The sequence below is a fragment of the Python bivittatus genome, unplaced genomic scaffold, assembly GCF_059951505.1.
Source record: "Python bivittatus isolate LINGU-HERP-01145 unplaced genomic scaffold, Pbiv_v1 ctg000700_np1212, whole genome shotgun sequence".
Classification (NCBI taxonomy): domain Eukaryota; kingdom Metazoa; phylum Chordata; class Lepidosauria; order Squamata; family Pythonidae; genus Python; species Python bivittatus.
This window is the reverse complement of record NW_028277098.1, coordinates 85194471-85210356: the sequence shown is the minus strand read 5'-3', so window position 1 is coordinate 85210356 and position 15886 is coordinate 85194471. Positions and strand designations below refer to the sequence as shown.

General features: G+C 40.1%; 1 protein-coding gene across 1 annotated transcript in view; it reads left to right on the top strand.

The window, feature by feature from the left end:
• PREX1 (phosphatidylinositol-3,4,5-trisphosphate dependent Rac exchange factor 1) overlaps positions 1–15886 on the top strand; it is a 237349-nt gene that overhangs the window by 133075 nt on the left and 88388 nt on the right. Inside the window, exons 7-8 of the mRNA XM_088153617.1 lie at positions 4457–4590; positions 13370–13485. Of these exons, the coding sequence (XP_088009743.1) occupies positions 4457–4590; positions 13370–13485 (250 nt within the window). The remainder of the gene's footprint in view (positions 1–4456; positions 4591–13369; positions 13486–15886) is intronic.

The window sequence follows — 15886 nt, the reverse complement described above, 5'->3', positions numbered from 1 at the left end:
AGGGAAAAAACTCCCATTTCTGTCAGTCAAGCCACTTAAAAATGTAGAAAACAGGCTGAAATTTCACTACCAATATTTGCCAACTGTGTTCCCAAGTTTCAGTGGTGTTGGGAGTCCTTGGGGAGCAGAGGGGCAGAAATAATTTGCTTATGGGGGTTGCATGCAGCCTGTGATTGCCCTTTCTTTGGTTAGATCATTGGTGGGTGAGGTGCATCACATTTGCTCACTAAACACCTTTTCTGTAACCTTGCTTGCCAATTAAGACCAAGTTCCATTCTTTGATTTCATTGGATAACTAAGTATAACTAAGCATGGATGCAGCTCCATGAATTTCAAGCAAGACATGAAAATTATGCCCTTTAAAAGCTTTCCCCAGCTGATGTGTTAGACTAAATCCTCATTGTCCTATCTAACACATCTGGAAGATATCAGTTTGAGAAAGGCTGATTTTTAAGAACCTATCTGAACAACTGTAGTCTACATGATATGAAAAAAAGCTGATAGGTGGGTCAGGCAGGCCTATTCACAGATTTGCTTCTGGAATTCAGAATCATTCTTGTATCAGACATAGATGCTGCCTCATTTACTTCAAATAAACATTATGGGAACCTGAACTCAAAATCAGCAGGAGCTTCGAAATGGAGTTGAGAATGTGGCATAACAGTTGCTATTGTACCTGTGAGGCTGAACTGTGAGCCAGGAAGTTGCCACCAATTCAGCAGATGATTTGGAGCAAACTAGTCTCTCTAAGCTTCATCTTCTTTGCGCCCTTATGTGAAAGCCTCCTGCTGATGCTCCCTCATCCTACCACTACTACTAATAGTATTTAATTAAACCTGCTAAATTGACTATAGTTTGCTTACCAGCCACCACCCCACTTCTGAAAGTATGCAACTACTTCAGCGCTAATATGGGTCCATTGAAAATGGAAAGAAAATGATTTTGCTGACAGTATGTGTTTCACAATTCTGAACTGGTTTTCTCTCTCTTTTTTCCAGTAATTCATCAGTAGGTCATATTATCTAATCTACTTCCTTAGTCTGGTTTGCACTGCAGATAAGGAAGTTGCAGTGAACATCACCCTGCCAACCACATTACAAAATAATAAATATATTTTTATACTTTCTGTTTTTTGTTTTGTGATTCCTATAAATTGAATTAGTTGAGTAATTTGCTGGCCGTTAATTACTTCTTGTTATTTGGAGCATATTACCTGCATGTTTTCATGCTTAGGAAATCATATTATATGTAGAAACATGAAATTGGATTACTTATCTCTGATACTCCCATCCCTTGTGATTTGGAATATTGGAAAGCAGTGTATGCAAGGCTGTCTTTCAAAATGTCCTGGAGACTGCTCTTAGTTTAAAACAAGGTGGCTGAATTGTTAACCTGAGTTGGCAGATGAAAATATATTAGAGCAGTGGTTTACTGTTTGCAGTGGCACCCGATCCATTTTCCTAATCAACATGCTGGTTCTAATTTTTAAAGCTCTAAACATTTTGGGAATAGGTTATCTCAGATCCAGTACTGTACAGTAATGATATGTGGGAATAACCTTGGGAGACAGGAGGAAGAGCCACAGATTATATATATAATTTTTATTAAGAATTTTGATGATAATAGTAAAATCTAATACAAACTAAACTTAACGAAAAAGAAAAGAAGAGAAAGGAACAGGAAAAAGTGCAAGGAAAAAGAAAAAAAGAGAGGGAGAAGAAAAAGTAAGAATATAATAGAAGAGAAAAGAGAAGAAAAAGTAAGAATATAATAAAAAAGAAAAAAAATATGTAAAGAATTGACCTCTAACCTTCATTACAACAAGTATAAACAAATTTAGTGATCCTTTATCCCCTCTAAGGTTACAAACAATTATCTCTTCATCCCATATCTCATCCCTTATCTAGAGGCAAATTTGTAACACATAATCTTTTCAGTTCTGGTGTCAGCAGAAAGTCCATAAAGGGTTGCCAGAAGTAACAACATACCTTGTTTTAACCTTGATCAAATAAACCAACTTTATATTCCCTCTTTTTACTTCTAACAATCTTAATCTTTAGTTAATTCAAATATTGTTGTAGGATTTGATTCTCTTCATTTTTTCTTTATCCCATAGCACAGAGTTCTTCAGCCTCTTTTGTAAATCCAATTAAAAAAAAAATTATCTAGGTCACTTTCTTGGTTTATCATTTGTATTTCCCTTTTGATTTTTAAAACATCTACCAGTTTATTTTGTATATCCAGTGAGATATCCTTTTCCAAGTCATTCTTTTGGCTTATCATTTGTAAATCCACTTTTGGTAGCATTTCTGTCTTGTCACATAAAATTTGTTCCACATCTGTCATTTCTTCAATAATATCTTTTGGACATAGTCTATCCATAGAGGCAGACATTATGACTGACACTGTTGATATTGTGGCTACTAATTTCTGGCTCCTTCTTCAAAAGTTTACTTTAATATTTTCAATGTTATAACATTTTGCATCATTTTGTAGGTCCCAGTTAATTAACATGAAAGGTAGGCGTGTTTGTTTTCTCTGTCTAGAATCTTTAGTCCCCTCTAGTGTCCAATTTTTAAAATAATAAAATTACTTTTCTTTGTTATGTCTTTCAAAAACCAAAACAGATCTGTTTCCTACAAGAAGCTCTTTATTCTTTATAATTAATTCCAAAATCTTATTGTAAAAGTTTCTATATTCCAAATTCATCTGGACCCTTAGTCTGTTTATAACTTTCTAAGATCAAAATCTTCTTTAGCTTTTTGCTGTTTATTTCAAATTCTTAAATTCTTAAGCTTATGATTAAAATTTTCTTTCATTAAGGATTGAAGGCAAACTCACCTTGCATTTTCAAACTTGTCAGTCCGAAGGTCTTTAATAGCTTAAAAGTAGTTAATAAGAAATTTCCAAAAGTGATTAGAAAGTGAGGTTAGCAATCTTAGTGTCCTTTAAAAGGCACCGACTGTGGTTCCAAGCAAGATGGCTGTTCCTGTTGTCTCCCAGTGCTCACACCCACAGGAGACTGCTGTCCTGCAATCTCCTCCCGGGGAACAGCTGTCCGGAGCACATGTGGGCAATCTCCCGTCCTTTCCTTATCCAGAGAGGTTCCAAGGAATAAGTCTACTCACCAGTTCCTTAGTGTTTGCTGTGGTCGTTGGCTCCACTTTCACGGAGATGTCTTCGTTCACCATTCCTCCCCCAGAAGCCCAGTAGAGCCACACAACGGTCAGATAAGAGGCAGCTGAGTGTGCAGAAGGAATGAGGGCATGGTAAATGTCTCAGAAGGGACCTGTAATGATATGTGAGAATGATCTTGGGAGACTGGGCCCAGAGACACTGCCTAGGTGTCAGTTTCCCAAGTAGACCAGACAGGAAACACAAGATGAACTAATTCTACTTTATTGTAAGGCTACATTAACAGAATCTTGCAAGCCTGAAAGTATAGATTTCCCACCATCTCTTTTTACCACCTGAAAGTTCAGGAGTATCCTTTCTAAGTTTCTTTCTCTACCTGTTACTGAGTTGTGGACTCCCCCCTCCCTTTTTTTTTTTTTTTTGGTCTGATCATTCCCTAGGCATCTCTTTCCCTCATCTTCCAAGGTCATTCTCACATTCCATTACACTAGGGAACACTCAGATAAGAGACAACATAATCCACAGCTGGATAGTGGGTGGGGCAAGAGGCTCAGAAGAGACCCTCCTGATTTCTTGAGGGAAAGGAGATGGCAGGAGAATTGTACTTTCAGACTTGCAAGTTTCTGTTAATGTTGTCTTACAATAAAGTAGAATTAGCTCATCTGGCTGCGTTTCTTGTCTGGTCTACCTCACATCTGTCTACTTGTATCTGTCTACTTGTATTCTATGGCCATTGTCAAACACCTTTGCCAAATATACTGTAGCAAGTTGGTGGCTAAAAGAAGGATTTTTCATTGGTGGCATTTGCTTCCTCTTGTGCACCCACCTCTTGTACCTGGTGCTTTTTGGGGGTGATAAATAAAACCCTTTCTATTCTTAGGCTTTTAAAGAACTATGTTAATGCTTTTATATCCTCACTCTGTGTTATTTTGCAACTGGTTTTACTTTGACTTTATGTATTATTGCTCCCTTGCTACTGCTTTATTATGTATTTATCTTTGTATGGTTTTTTTTTTTTAATATCCATGTATACAGCTTAGTGAATTCTGGTTACTGAATAGTTTTAAAATTTATTTAGAATTAAAATAAAGTTTAGCAAATATCTTTCAGTTGTATGGAGGGCACCAGGGTAGAGAAGGTTAAGTTACCTTTTAAAACTTGATTTTTTGAGAGATGATATTAAAAAAGGAATATTAACATCAGATTTAGTCAAATAATTTCTAAGACAGCTGTTGCTCTGAAAGATGGATTTGATTAACTTCAAGACTCCAAAGTTCTGATAAATGGGGTAGAATCCTGAAATTGTTCCTCTGTATTCTAGGGATCCAACCTGACAGACATCTCCACCCAACTCCTGCTTCAAGGAAATTTATTAAAAATCTCAGCAGGAAACATCCAGGAGAGAACATTCTTTCTTTTTGATAACCTGCTTGTTTATTGCAAGCGGAAATCCAGGTGAGTGGACTGCCTATGTCAGTTCTTCAGTTTCCTTAATAATAAATACATGGAAATAAGTGTTCTGTGTTGTTTCTGGATTAAAGAGAAGGGAGCATCTCTTTTTTATAATTCCTTAAGAAGACTCACCTTACGTCTTGAGAGCTAGGGCTCTAGAGGTATGACTTTAGAAAAGGGGTGGGCAATCTTACCTTTGACTGGGGTTCTAACTTTTGGGTGGGGAGAGTCAATAGCCACAGGATCACAGGATGATGACCCAAAGTGGATGAGGCTGTGACCAGGATTTTATATGCAAAGTGAAGGAGAGGAGGAATCCTCCCTTGTTTTAAAATAAGTTGTTATTTACAAGGAAAGATTCCTATTTTTAAAAAAATTACAGTAAGCATATACTAATGAGTATCCTACACATTGCATGTATCTCCCTCAAAACATCGGGAAATTTTATTTTTTATTGTATTTTTAGCAGTCATGATCAGAGAGGGCTCTTGAGGGATCAAGATCAAAGAGGGATCTCACCCAGCTGTCTGGGGCTTAACACATGCTCACCCTAAAGGGCGGTGCTTATACCGCTGTGAATGTTGCTTTCATCATTCCCATGAAAGTCATGAGAACTTGCAGATTCTGTTGAAGACTGATACAGTAGATTACTCAGTTTTCATATTTACAGTGGTACCTCGGTTCACGAACTTAATTCGTTCTGCGACTCTGGTCGCGAACCAAATTGGTCGTGAACCAAATCAAATTTTCCCATAAGGTTCAATGTAAATGCGGTTAATCCGTTCTGACCCCTCCAAATTTGGTCGCGACCCGATTTTTGATCGCGTCCTGAATCAAATTTCCCCATAAGGTTCAATGTAATTACGGTTAATCCATTCTGAACCATATGTATTTTTTTTTTTAAACCGCAAAAATATGACACAAAGTACAGTACAAAGAGAGAGAAGGCTAACCTTGCTCGACACGACTTCTGGCGTGGAGGACAGGAAGGCAGGTGGGGAGGCGGTTACGGGTTGGAGGGAGAGTCCCCCTCCCTACAGGAAGCCGCGACCACGTGTCACGGGAGGGAAAATGGCCGCGGATCCTGTTCGTCACCCGATGCGGAGTTCGCGAACAGAGGCAAAATTTTGCAACCGGAGCTGTTCATGAACTGAATTGTTCATGAACAGAAGCATTCGTGAACCGAGGTACCACTATATTTCCCTTTTGTTTTAATTTTTAAACTTGAACTCTGTTACCTATATCTTTAAATAATTTTCCTGTTCCTCTAGGTGGGGAACTAGGCTTGACTGAGGGCTGAAATTAACTCCCCATCTCATCTGGTGGGCCACCCAACAGGCATGTTTCCTCCTTGGGGAAGGCATGCACCAGCCTAATTGGGAAGAGTCACCCTGTGCCATCTAAGACTGGGGCTCTGGGTCATCTGGCTAGGTTCTTTCATGCTGCCTCCTTTCCCTTCAAGTGAATGGTAGGGCATGGATGAGGTAAAGCTAATTCTGCTGGTGGCTCAGGTTCAGTTTTTGTTGTCTTTATCCATGCTCTGAAAGGGATTTAAGAGCATTCTCCTTTAAAGGAGAAGGACAAAGCATGGGTGAAGTAGAGCAGTAGTGGTAAAAAGGGGAAAGTGCCCTACTCAAAGGTCCATAGGCCAGCTTGGAACAGACTAGGTTAATAGGCTAGAGATTCTTCATTCCTGTCTACAGTAGCCTTCCCTAACCTAGTATTTCTTAGATATATTAGACTGTGTCATCCCCTAGCCAGAAATGTCATTTATTCCATGTGCTAAGCAAAAGCATCCTCCTATTCCTTACTAGTAAATCTCAACTTCCTCCTCATTCATTGGAGTCTTCCTGACTCTCTCTCTCTGCCAGCCTTTTTTTTTTTCCTGGTTCAGTTTAGCAGTTTGGATTAATACAGCCCCTCCCTTTCTGCAGGCAGTTTTCCCAGAACACTGAGTTTTGGGAAACAAAATGTTCTATTGCCTTTTGAGAGAGTGCTCTTATTTGTATAGAACAGGCATCAGTGAGCAACTTTTCTGCAGTTTGGCTTGGAGATCGATATGGCAGCTCTGACACTTTCAGTTCCCCAAAGAATTTGTGTTTATATTTCCTGTAATTCCAAAGCAAGCTCTGTCCCAATCTCCAGAATCTGATTTTCATTAAAAAGTAGAGGAGTCTGTTGCATGCTACCTACTATTTAAGAGATATATTTAGATGTGGCAAAGCTGCTATAATTTTGGATGGTTCATCTGTCTGTCTGCTATTTAAATTCAGTGCAGGATGGAGCTGAATAACTACCCACTTGTTGGAGCTAGTGAGCATCAGGTTTTAACAAGTGACATACTAATCAGATACAGTGTTCAAATATAGAACCTTACAATAAGTTAATAGGATACAATTAACTTGTACAACCTTGTACAACCTTACAATAAGTTAATAGGAAAAAAATGTTTAATGTCTATTATGACTCAAGCAGTGCTTTCTGGTGGATATATATCCAGATTGGTGTTAGAGCCACTTTTCCATGCTATAGTCCCAAGGAAGATGGCATCTGTACATAGATTGGAGGCAAATGCACGGGACAGTGTCATGGGCCTTTCAATCCATTAACAATTGGCACAAAAGGAGGGTGGCAGTATTTGATGGAAAAAAACCACAAGGTTGTCTTTGCCTATGCAGTTCAGTTACTCACACACAACTAAAGCAACGTTCTTTGCATCATGGGTAGAAATTTCCACACCCGTGCATGTATATGTGCAGGATTGTGTGTGGGGCAGTAAAATCAGCCTTTCTAGTTACAATTTGTTAGTGTAATTGGAATAACACAAGTTTACTTACTCACATGTTCTGTTTTGCAGTTCATAGTCAAGTGGGTGTAAAATCACTGATTAGTGCCACCTGCTCTATCCTTTAAAATCTATACCTTATGTGTTGCTTGATGTTTCAAAAATACAGACTGCGTGGAATGAAAGTTAGTCTGGTGGAAATAGAGGATCCAATATTGTAAAATGAGACATTAAATCAAATCTTTATTACAGTCATAAACCAGCATAAAAATGGAAAAAGGTTTTCTGTGTTGGTATACTCCCTGCCCGCCCTGCCCTCAGTCTAACCCTAAAGAAGATCATTTTTAATTGACAGATGGACATTACTAATCAGGTGGGACTGCTAAAACAGGAGGACACAATCTATAATGTCAAAAAAGTTTTTTTACAGCAGTAGGGCAACCCAAACGGTTCAAGTATCTATGAAGATTTCTGTTCTACCCTAGCTCAGCTCTAGGATCCTCAAGGCTGCCAATCCAAAGCAGTAAAAAGAAGGGCATTATTACATCAAATGTCACATTTATTTGTTCAGGCTTAAAAAGGCAAAGTAAGGTCAAAGGCTTGTCAGAACCTTGGACAGATCACTGTGAAGCTTGCAAAATAAACTTTTCCAAAACAACAAACAAACAAGCAAACAAAAAACCCTGTTATTTCAGCTATGTCTTTGGACTCAACTGTTCTCCATAACTATTGTCCAGTCTCCAACCTTCCCTTTCTGAGGAAGGCTGTTGAGAAGGTGTCCAGTCTGCAGTTGATGTGAACCCTGGAGAAAGTGGATCATCTAGACCTTTTTCTGTCAGGTTTCAGGCCAGAAGTTAGTACTGAGACAGCCTTGGTCATGCTTGTAGATGACCTGTGGCATTGCTGGGATGAGGGTGGTGCATCTATCCTTGTACTACTTGATCTCTCAGTGGCTTTCAGTACCATCAATCACGGTATCCTTCTGAGCCAGCTCTGAGGGTTGGAGATAGGGGGCATTGTTTTACAGCGGTTCTCTTCCTTTTTCTGGGGCAGATTTCAGTTGGTGTTGGTTGGGTGAAAGTGATCCCAACCTAGGTCCCTCCTTTGTGGGGTGCTGGAAAGTTCTGACCTCTCTCCCCTCCTTTTCAACATCTACATGAAACAGCTGGATGAGGTCAGCTGCCAGTTTGCGCTTGATGTCATCAGTATGATGATGACACCCAGTTATATCTTCTGACCCCAGGCTAGCTGAGTGAGACTGTTCAGGTTCTGTCCCAGCGTCTGGAGGCTGTGCGGGGTGTGGATGGGGAAGAACTGTCTCTGACATAATCTTATCAAGACTGAGTGGCTGTTAGTGTTTGGGCCACCCAGATCTGGGGAAACCTTGGATGGGGTAGCACTTCCCCATTCAAGAATGGTGTGCAATCTAGAAGGTCTTCCTGGACTCACAATTCCTGCTCAATGAGCAGGTGATAGCTGTGGCCAGGAAGGCCTTTGCACAGCTTCATTTGGTGTGCCAGTTGTGCCCTCTCCTGTGCAACTGGCACACCAGATCAGGAGGCCCTTCAGTCTGTCACTCATGTCCTAGTCATCTCACAGTTTGACTAATGTAATACACTCTATGTGGTGCTGTGCTTGAAGACCACCTGAAAGCTTTAATTAATTAAGTAATCAATCAATCAATTAATTAATTTTGTATGGCTGCCCATCTTAAAACACAATTCTGAGCAGCTCACAACAGTTTCAGCTGGTCCAGAATGCAGCAGTGCAGGCAGCGATGGGCATACCTCAGCATGCCCATGTAACACTTCTGCTCCTCAAGCTGAAAGATTTCCAGTTTGCTTCCAATTGCAATTCAAGGTGTGGGTCATTAGAAAGCCTTACATGGGATAGGGCCTGGTTACTCGAGGGGCTGCCCATAGTATCTGCCAGGATTATTTGATCTGGCAGGGTTGCCATGCTCTGGGTTCCTTCAATTGTTGTTGTTGTTGTTCAGTCATTAAGTCGTGTCCGACTCTTCGTGACCCCATGAACCATATTGCGCCAGGCCTTCCTGTCCTTCACTGCCTCCCTGAGTTTGCTCAGTTTCATGCTCATTGATTCAGTGATGCTATCTAACCATCTCATCCTCTGCCGTCCCCTTCTCCTTTTGCCTTCAATCTTTCCCAGCATCAGGGTCTTTTCCAAAGAGTCCTCTCTTCGCGTTAGGTGACCAAAGTATCTGAGCTTGAGCTTCATTATCAATCCTTCCAATGAGCAGTCAGGGTTGATTTCCTTTAGGATTGACTGGTTTGACCTCCTAGCAGTCCAGGGGACTCTTAAGAATCTTCTCCAGCACCACAGTTCAAAGGCATCAATTCTTCAGTGCTCAGCCTTCTTTATGGTCCAGCTCTCACAGCCATACGTTACTACTGGGAAAATTAAACAATGCCATCTATCAGGACCTTGGAAGTGCACCTTGTCTGCTGCAGTACCTCTCCTCTGAAATGAGGTTCCCCCTGAGATCTGGATGGCCCCCACCCTGCTGGTATGTCAGAGGGCCTTGAAACCCTGGCTCTTCACCCAAGCCTTTGATGAAAGTGATTGAAGCCCCCCTTCTGGATAGTGCATGTTTACTTCTTGCTGTTGCCTGGGTTTTGCCATCTTTTGCCATCGCTTGTTCTTTGTTTTTATCATTGTCACCTACAGTGATATGCTGTGATGGTATTAAATGGTGGTTAGGAAAATTATGAGAACAAGTCTGTGTTGTAATTATGTGCTTCTCAGAGGCATCTTGGCCAGCCTTGGGGGAGAAGAGAATGCTGACCTACATGGAGTTTGATCCAGCAGGACTCTTACTATTCAGTTCTTATGTGTTCTGTTACTTTTAGCAGCAGCTCCATCCAAGGTCTCTGCTTAAACTGAACCTTCGGATGCACCATGCTTTCTTGGTTCAGCCTTGAGAACTGTTGTCTTGAATCAAATCAAACAATGATTAAATGAAAGCAATTGAGAGGCGGGCAGATATATACATTATTTCAATACATGCATGCATACATACATACATAACCAACCACCCTAATGATACTATGGTTTCAGATCCTGTCACAATGATAGATTGTATTTTTAGCTGCCAACTGTTCCTCTGCCATCTGTCATTAAGTGCTTGCATTTTTTCCTTTAAAAAGTATACTTCCACAACAGGTTTAGGATGCAGTATTTTTTTATGCAGTACCCAGTACAGGGGGTGGCATATATATTCCTATCCACCTCCCAATTTCAAGTGGCAGGAGGCAATTTGTTGTGTTGAACCTGTCCAATATAACCCAACACATTGGTGGTACTCACCTTCACAGTTCTCAAGAATAATTATATATAATGACCTGATACGTTTCTTCAAATGCCACATAGATGTTTTAATAAATGTGTTCTTTGTCACTCTAGTGGGTAGAACATGCATTGAAAGGACAAGAAACGGGAATTAAAATGAAAAGCAGGGTTTTTATCTAATGGAGAAGAATGTTGTGGTACTATGAGTATTTTCATATATTCATAGTTCCATGGATGGATTTATTTTAATTTCTATGGCCACCCACCTCAGCCTTGTAACTCTGGGTGGCAAATAGCAGTTAAAAACATAAAACAATAGCACCATAATAAATAAGAATTGGCACCTGAGGTAAAAACCATTACAACCATTAACATAACCATCCTACAGGCTGTACCACATATTCCATCTCCCATGACTGGTGACATAACCAGGTCTTCAGAGCTGACCCAGGGGTAGGGCTAACCTAACTTCCAGGGGGATGATGTTCCAAAGGGGGGGTGCTGCAGTAGAAAAGGCTCTTTTCCTGGGTCCTGCCAGATGGCACTCTTTAATAGCTAGGACCTGTAGCAAGCTCTCCTGCTGGATCTCATGTAGACACAATCAAGTAGAGGCAGTCCCTCAAATAACCCAGCCCTATGCTGGGTTTTGGAAGATAGTGGTTTCTTAATCTGGATAGCTACCTATCAGAGATGCTATAGCAATGGATTTTCTTTGTCTCAGCAGCATGCCTCTGTGCTTCCTGAAAACAGTTGATGATATTCACCTCCTTTTTAAAAATCTTGGGTCTTAGCAGGTCGCTCCCCCAAGCAGCCTTTAATTTATAGAATTTGAACCCTATGCATTCTTTTTATTTAGGGTGAAGCAGTTGTTATTGCAAGTATAAATAAAGCTCAGTGGAAGGGTAGCAATTGTAGTCTTCTTTAAATGAAACACTTAGCATATTAATAAAGTTTACAAGTAAATAATAGTGCTTCCCCAAACTGCTCTATCTATTTTAGTGTAACCCCAATTATATATAGATGCACAGAACTTGCTAAACTCAATGGAAAAGAATCTTTATGGACATTTTTTGGATGCTGTTGTGTACACCTATTTTTTTCTTCTGGTGTTATTTACAGCATGGAGATTTATGTGTTTTTGTTGTTGTTGTTAATTCTGCTGAAATGTATTTTGAAAGTGTCTTGATAGATGCATATCTTTTTCCTGGAAGTCTGCTTGTAATGGTGTGATCTGAATTACATAGGTATAAAATAAGATCAAGGGCTTTTTGACAGAGATTGCTTGTATTGTTGTATTGGAGGAGTATTAGAGGTATCTTATATATGCTTAAAATGGAAGAGTAAATTAACCTTCAGCAGTTAGTATCCCAAAATTGCATATGCTTATTTATTGGCATAATGAAAATGTAGAAATAATTATTAGAATTGAAACAGAAATACAGTACATTGAAACATAATGGGGAAGACTCTGACTAGTCTAATTTTTAATTGCAACTTCAAAGCCTCTTTGCCTACTCTGTACCTGTATTGATTCTTCATCTTTAAACTGGCTTATTTCCTTGAAATAGAAGATAACTGTGATGACTGGGTACTAGAACAGAAAAACCCAGTAACAACTCTCACTTTAAATTATGGAGGGAGGGAGGCTGAAGAAAGGGGGGATTTGGGGTGGTGTGGGTAGAAAGATGGCTGTGAGACAAGTTTGGAGTCTTAGCCCTAGGAAATGTTCCAAATATCACAGTAATGAGGTTTTGGAATTGCAGATTGTCCTTCCACCTCCACCCCCCAATTAAGGAACATATTGAGCCTATGAACAATAAGTATTTTGAAAAAAAAAAGTTTTATGAATACAGCATGCATAACATTTCAGACAAGCAATCAGGTAACTTGCCAGCTCTTTTGATGTTTTCCATTTCCATTAAAATTATTTGCAAATAATTATGACAAAAGAAGTGTCTTTAAGAGATAAGTTCTGATAATCATGATTGATTCCCACCTTGATGCAAAGCAATGTGAGATTTAGGAAGAGATTTATCTAACTGAGGCTTGCTTGCCAGCATTTGCATGGTGATACCACACATATGTGCTGATGTCATGGTGATTTGTGTAGGACTCTACTGATTGGCCTGCAAGATTTCTAAGGGAACAGCTGAAATTTATTGTCCCATATGAGCCAGAATGGTGCATTGCACTTAGACCAGCAAGACACAGGTTTAAATTCCCAGTGAGCCATTGGGTGACTTTGACCCTCAGTCCAACTTGCCTCACAGTTATTGTTGTGGGGATAAAATGAGGGTAGATCCGTATGTATGCTCTCTTGAAGTCCCTGAAAAAAATCATGCAATAAATATGAGGTTCTGTGAGCAACATTATTAATACACTAGTTTCAGCTTTTCATTGTTTTTATTGTTAATTATTTAGCTTTTAGTACTATTCTCTTCTTGTGGTCACACTAAAATTGACTATAAAATATGATGGCTGAAAATATTTGTAATCGCTGTGGAATGCATGCAAACCCTTTTTAACATTTGTGATATATATTTATTACAGATTGTAATTCTGAACTCTAAGAGATGTATGGGATATTTCCTAGGGAAGAGAAGAAGGATGAATTAATGTATTTGTGGGAAATGGTACCAGTGTTTACATAATAAGCATCCTTGCTAACTATGTATCCATTAACTGCAGAGTTGCTGGGAAGAAAACATCTAAGCGTACTAAGTCTATCAATGGATCCCTCTATATCTTCAGAGGGCGAATAAACACAGAAGTTATGGAGGTTGAGAATGTAGAAGATGGAACAGGTAAGAGACCAATTACTTTTTTTCTCAAAAGGACAAGGCAGCCATGTCCTATTTTTGACTGTTACTGGAAGTGTACACACCCTTTCAGAGGTGATTCACTGTTTGCGGGTCTTCCTGGATTCACAGCTCCTGCTCAATTAATCAGCTGGCAGCTATGGCCAGGAAGGCCTTAATACAGATTTATTTGGTGTGCCAGTTGTACCCTCTCCTAGATCAGGAGGCCCTTCAGACAGTCACTCACACCCTGGTCACCTTGCAGCTTGATTACTGTAACACACTCTATGTGGTGCTGCCCTTGAAGACCACCTGAAAGCTTTATTTATTTATTTCATTTAAAAGATTTGTTTGGCCACCCATCTTAAAACACAACTCTGGGCAGCTCAGAACAGTTTCAACTGGTCCAGAATGCAGCAGTGTGGGCCAGGAAGGCTTTTGCAGTTACAGCTTGTGTGTCAGTTGTGACTATTCCTGGGTTAGGAGGCCCTGCTCACAGTCACTCATGTCATTGTCATCACCTGCTTGGACTGCTATAATGTGCTCTACACAAGGCTTCCCCAAAAAGCATTTGGAAGCTGCAGTGGTACAAAATGTGGTAGCCCAGCAATGTTTTCCACTATATTTGGGTGACCCCATTATTTTGGAAGTTACACTGGTTGCCTTCCAGGAGCATTTCAAGGTTCTGGCTGTCCCTTGTAAGGCCCTACATAGTTCCAGGCCAGGTTATCTGTGGGACCACTTTCTCCCATATCCATCTGCCCAACTGATCAGATTAAATATAAGAATACCACCTGATGGGACCCAGGAAGTGGGCATTTTTGTTCATTGTCCTCATGCTTTGGGACTTCCTTCCCATACAGATATGGTCCACTCCTTCCCTTCTGGGTTTCAAGAGTAATTAAGTCCTGGATATTTCATCTAGCTCAGGAAGAAGGCATGCTGTGATACAGGTTTAGAACAGATACAGGTAGTCCTCGCTTAATGATGGTAATTGGGACTGGCAACTCCATTGCTAAGCTTGTTGTAAAGCATGATGACACGTGACCATGCTGACTTACAATGGCAGTTGTGGCAGTCCCAGTTGCCATTATTAGGCAAATCCTATGCAGTCACAACATCCTGCGGTCATGTGATCACCATTTGTGACCTCCTGCTGGCCTTTCCATTGACTTTGGTTGTCAGAAGCCAGCAGTGAAAGTTGTAATTGACAGTCACATGACTGCAGGACACTGCAACATCGTAATTGTGAGCTGGTTGCCAAGTGCCCAAATTGTGATCATGTGACCGCAGGGATGCTGCGACAACTGTAACTATGAGGACCTGTTATAAATCCCCCTTGTTCAGCACCATCGTAACTTCGAACAGTCGCTGAATGAGTGGTTGTTCAACGAGGACATGGTAATATTGTTTATATTGCACATGCGTTTATTCCACTAGAGTTGGGCGGCCAATAAATTTTAATTTTAAAAAAATATTATTTTGAGGAAGTTGTTTTAGTTTATTAAATTATTTTGACTGTTAGCTGCTCAGAACCTTCAGGAATGGGTGGCATAGAAATTAAGTAAGTAAACAAACAAACAAACGTATATCCTTTGTCAGGGAAAAATCCAGTTGTTTTTCTATCCTTTTTTCTCTGCAGGTGTCCCTTTAGTTTGGATTGAATACCTGCATTTCTGAAGCGGTATTTAAAATCCAAGCCTGTGTTTATATGATACATTTAACTAGGTCAGGTAAAGACCTAGAAAATGCATCCCCAGAACTTGCAAAGCTTAGCAACTCTTAACTTTGCTAACATATGGTTAGTTGGTAGTTCACTTTAGGGGTCCTAACCCCTAAAATGGGTTAATTCAATTACCAGATTAAGCCAAGGACCTTAAAATCCATCTAGTCCAATCTGCACCAATGCAAAAACTCTGCCGCTAAAGGATAACAGATTTTTAGTCAGTCCGATCTCCCTTAGAAGTACAGGCCCCGGTTAAGAAAGAGTTCTGTTCTTAAGTCTGTCTTTAACTTGAATTTGTATGTAAGTTGGGACTCGTACTTACAAACTGGCTGCCTATTACTAAAAATGGCGGACGGTGTTTTCCTCCCTCAAACCGACGAACTGCTGAAGCCTCACAGGCTGTATCTGAAAAACGCACAGCTTCAGCGGTTCATGACAACATTGTGCAGCTTCAGCGATTTGTCAGATTGAGGAATGAGAACACCATCTACCAGTTTTAGTAATAAGCAGTGCATTCATAAATATGAGTTGTCCGTAAGTTGGACATTCTTAACCTGGGGACTGCCTGTAAAAGCAATTCAGATTGACTCTTCCATTTCTGGTATCAGTATCCATCAGCTGAAGCTGAGACTTCACTATATCACTTGATATAATAGAAATCTCATAAATCACTGTCTTACC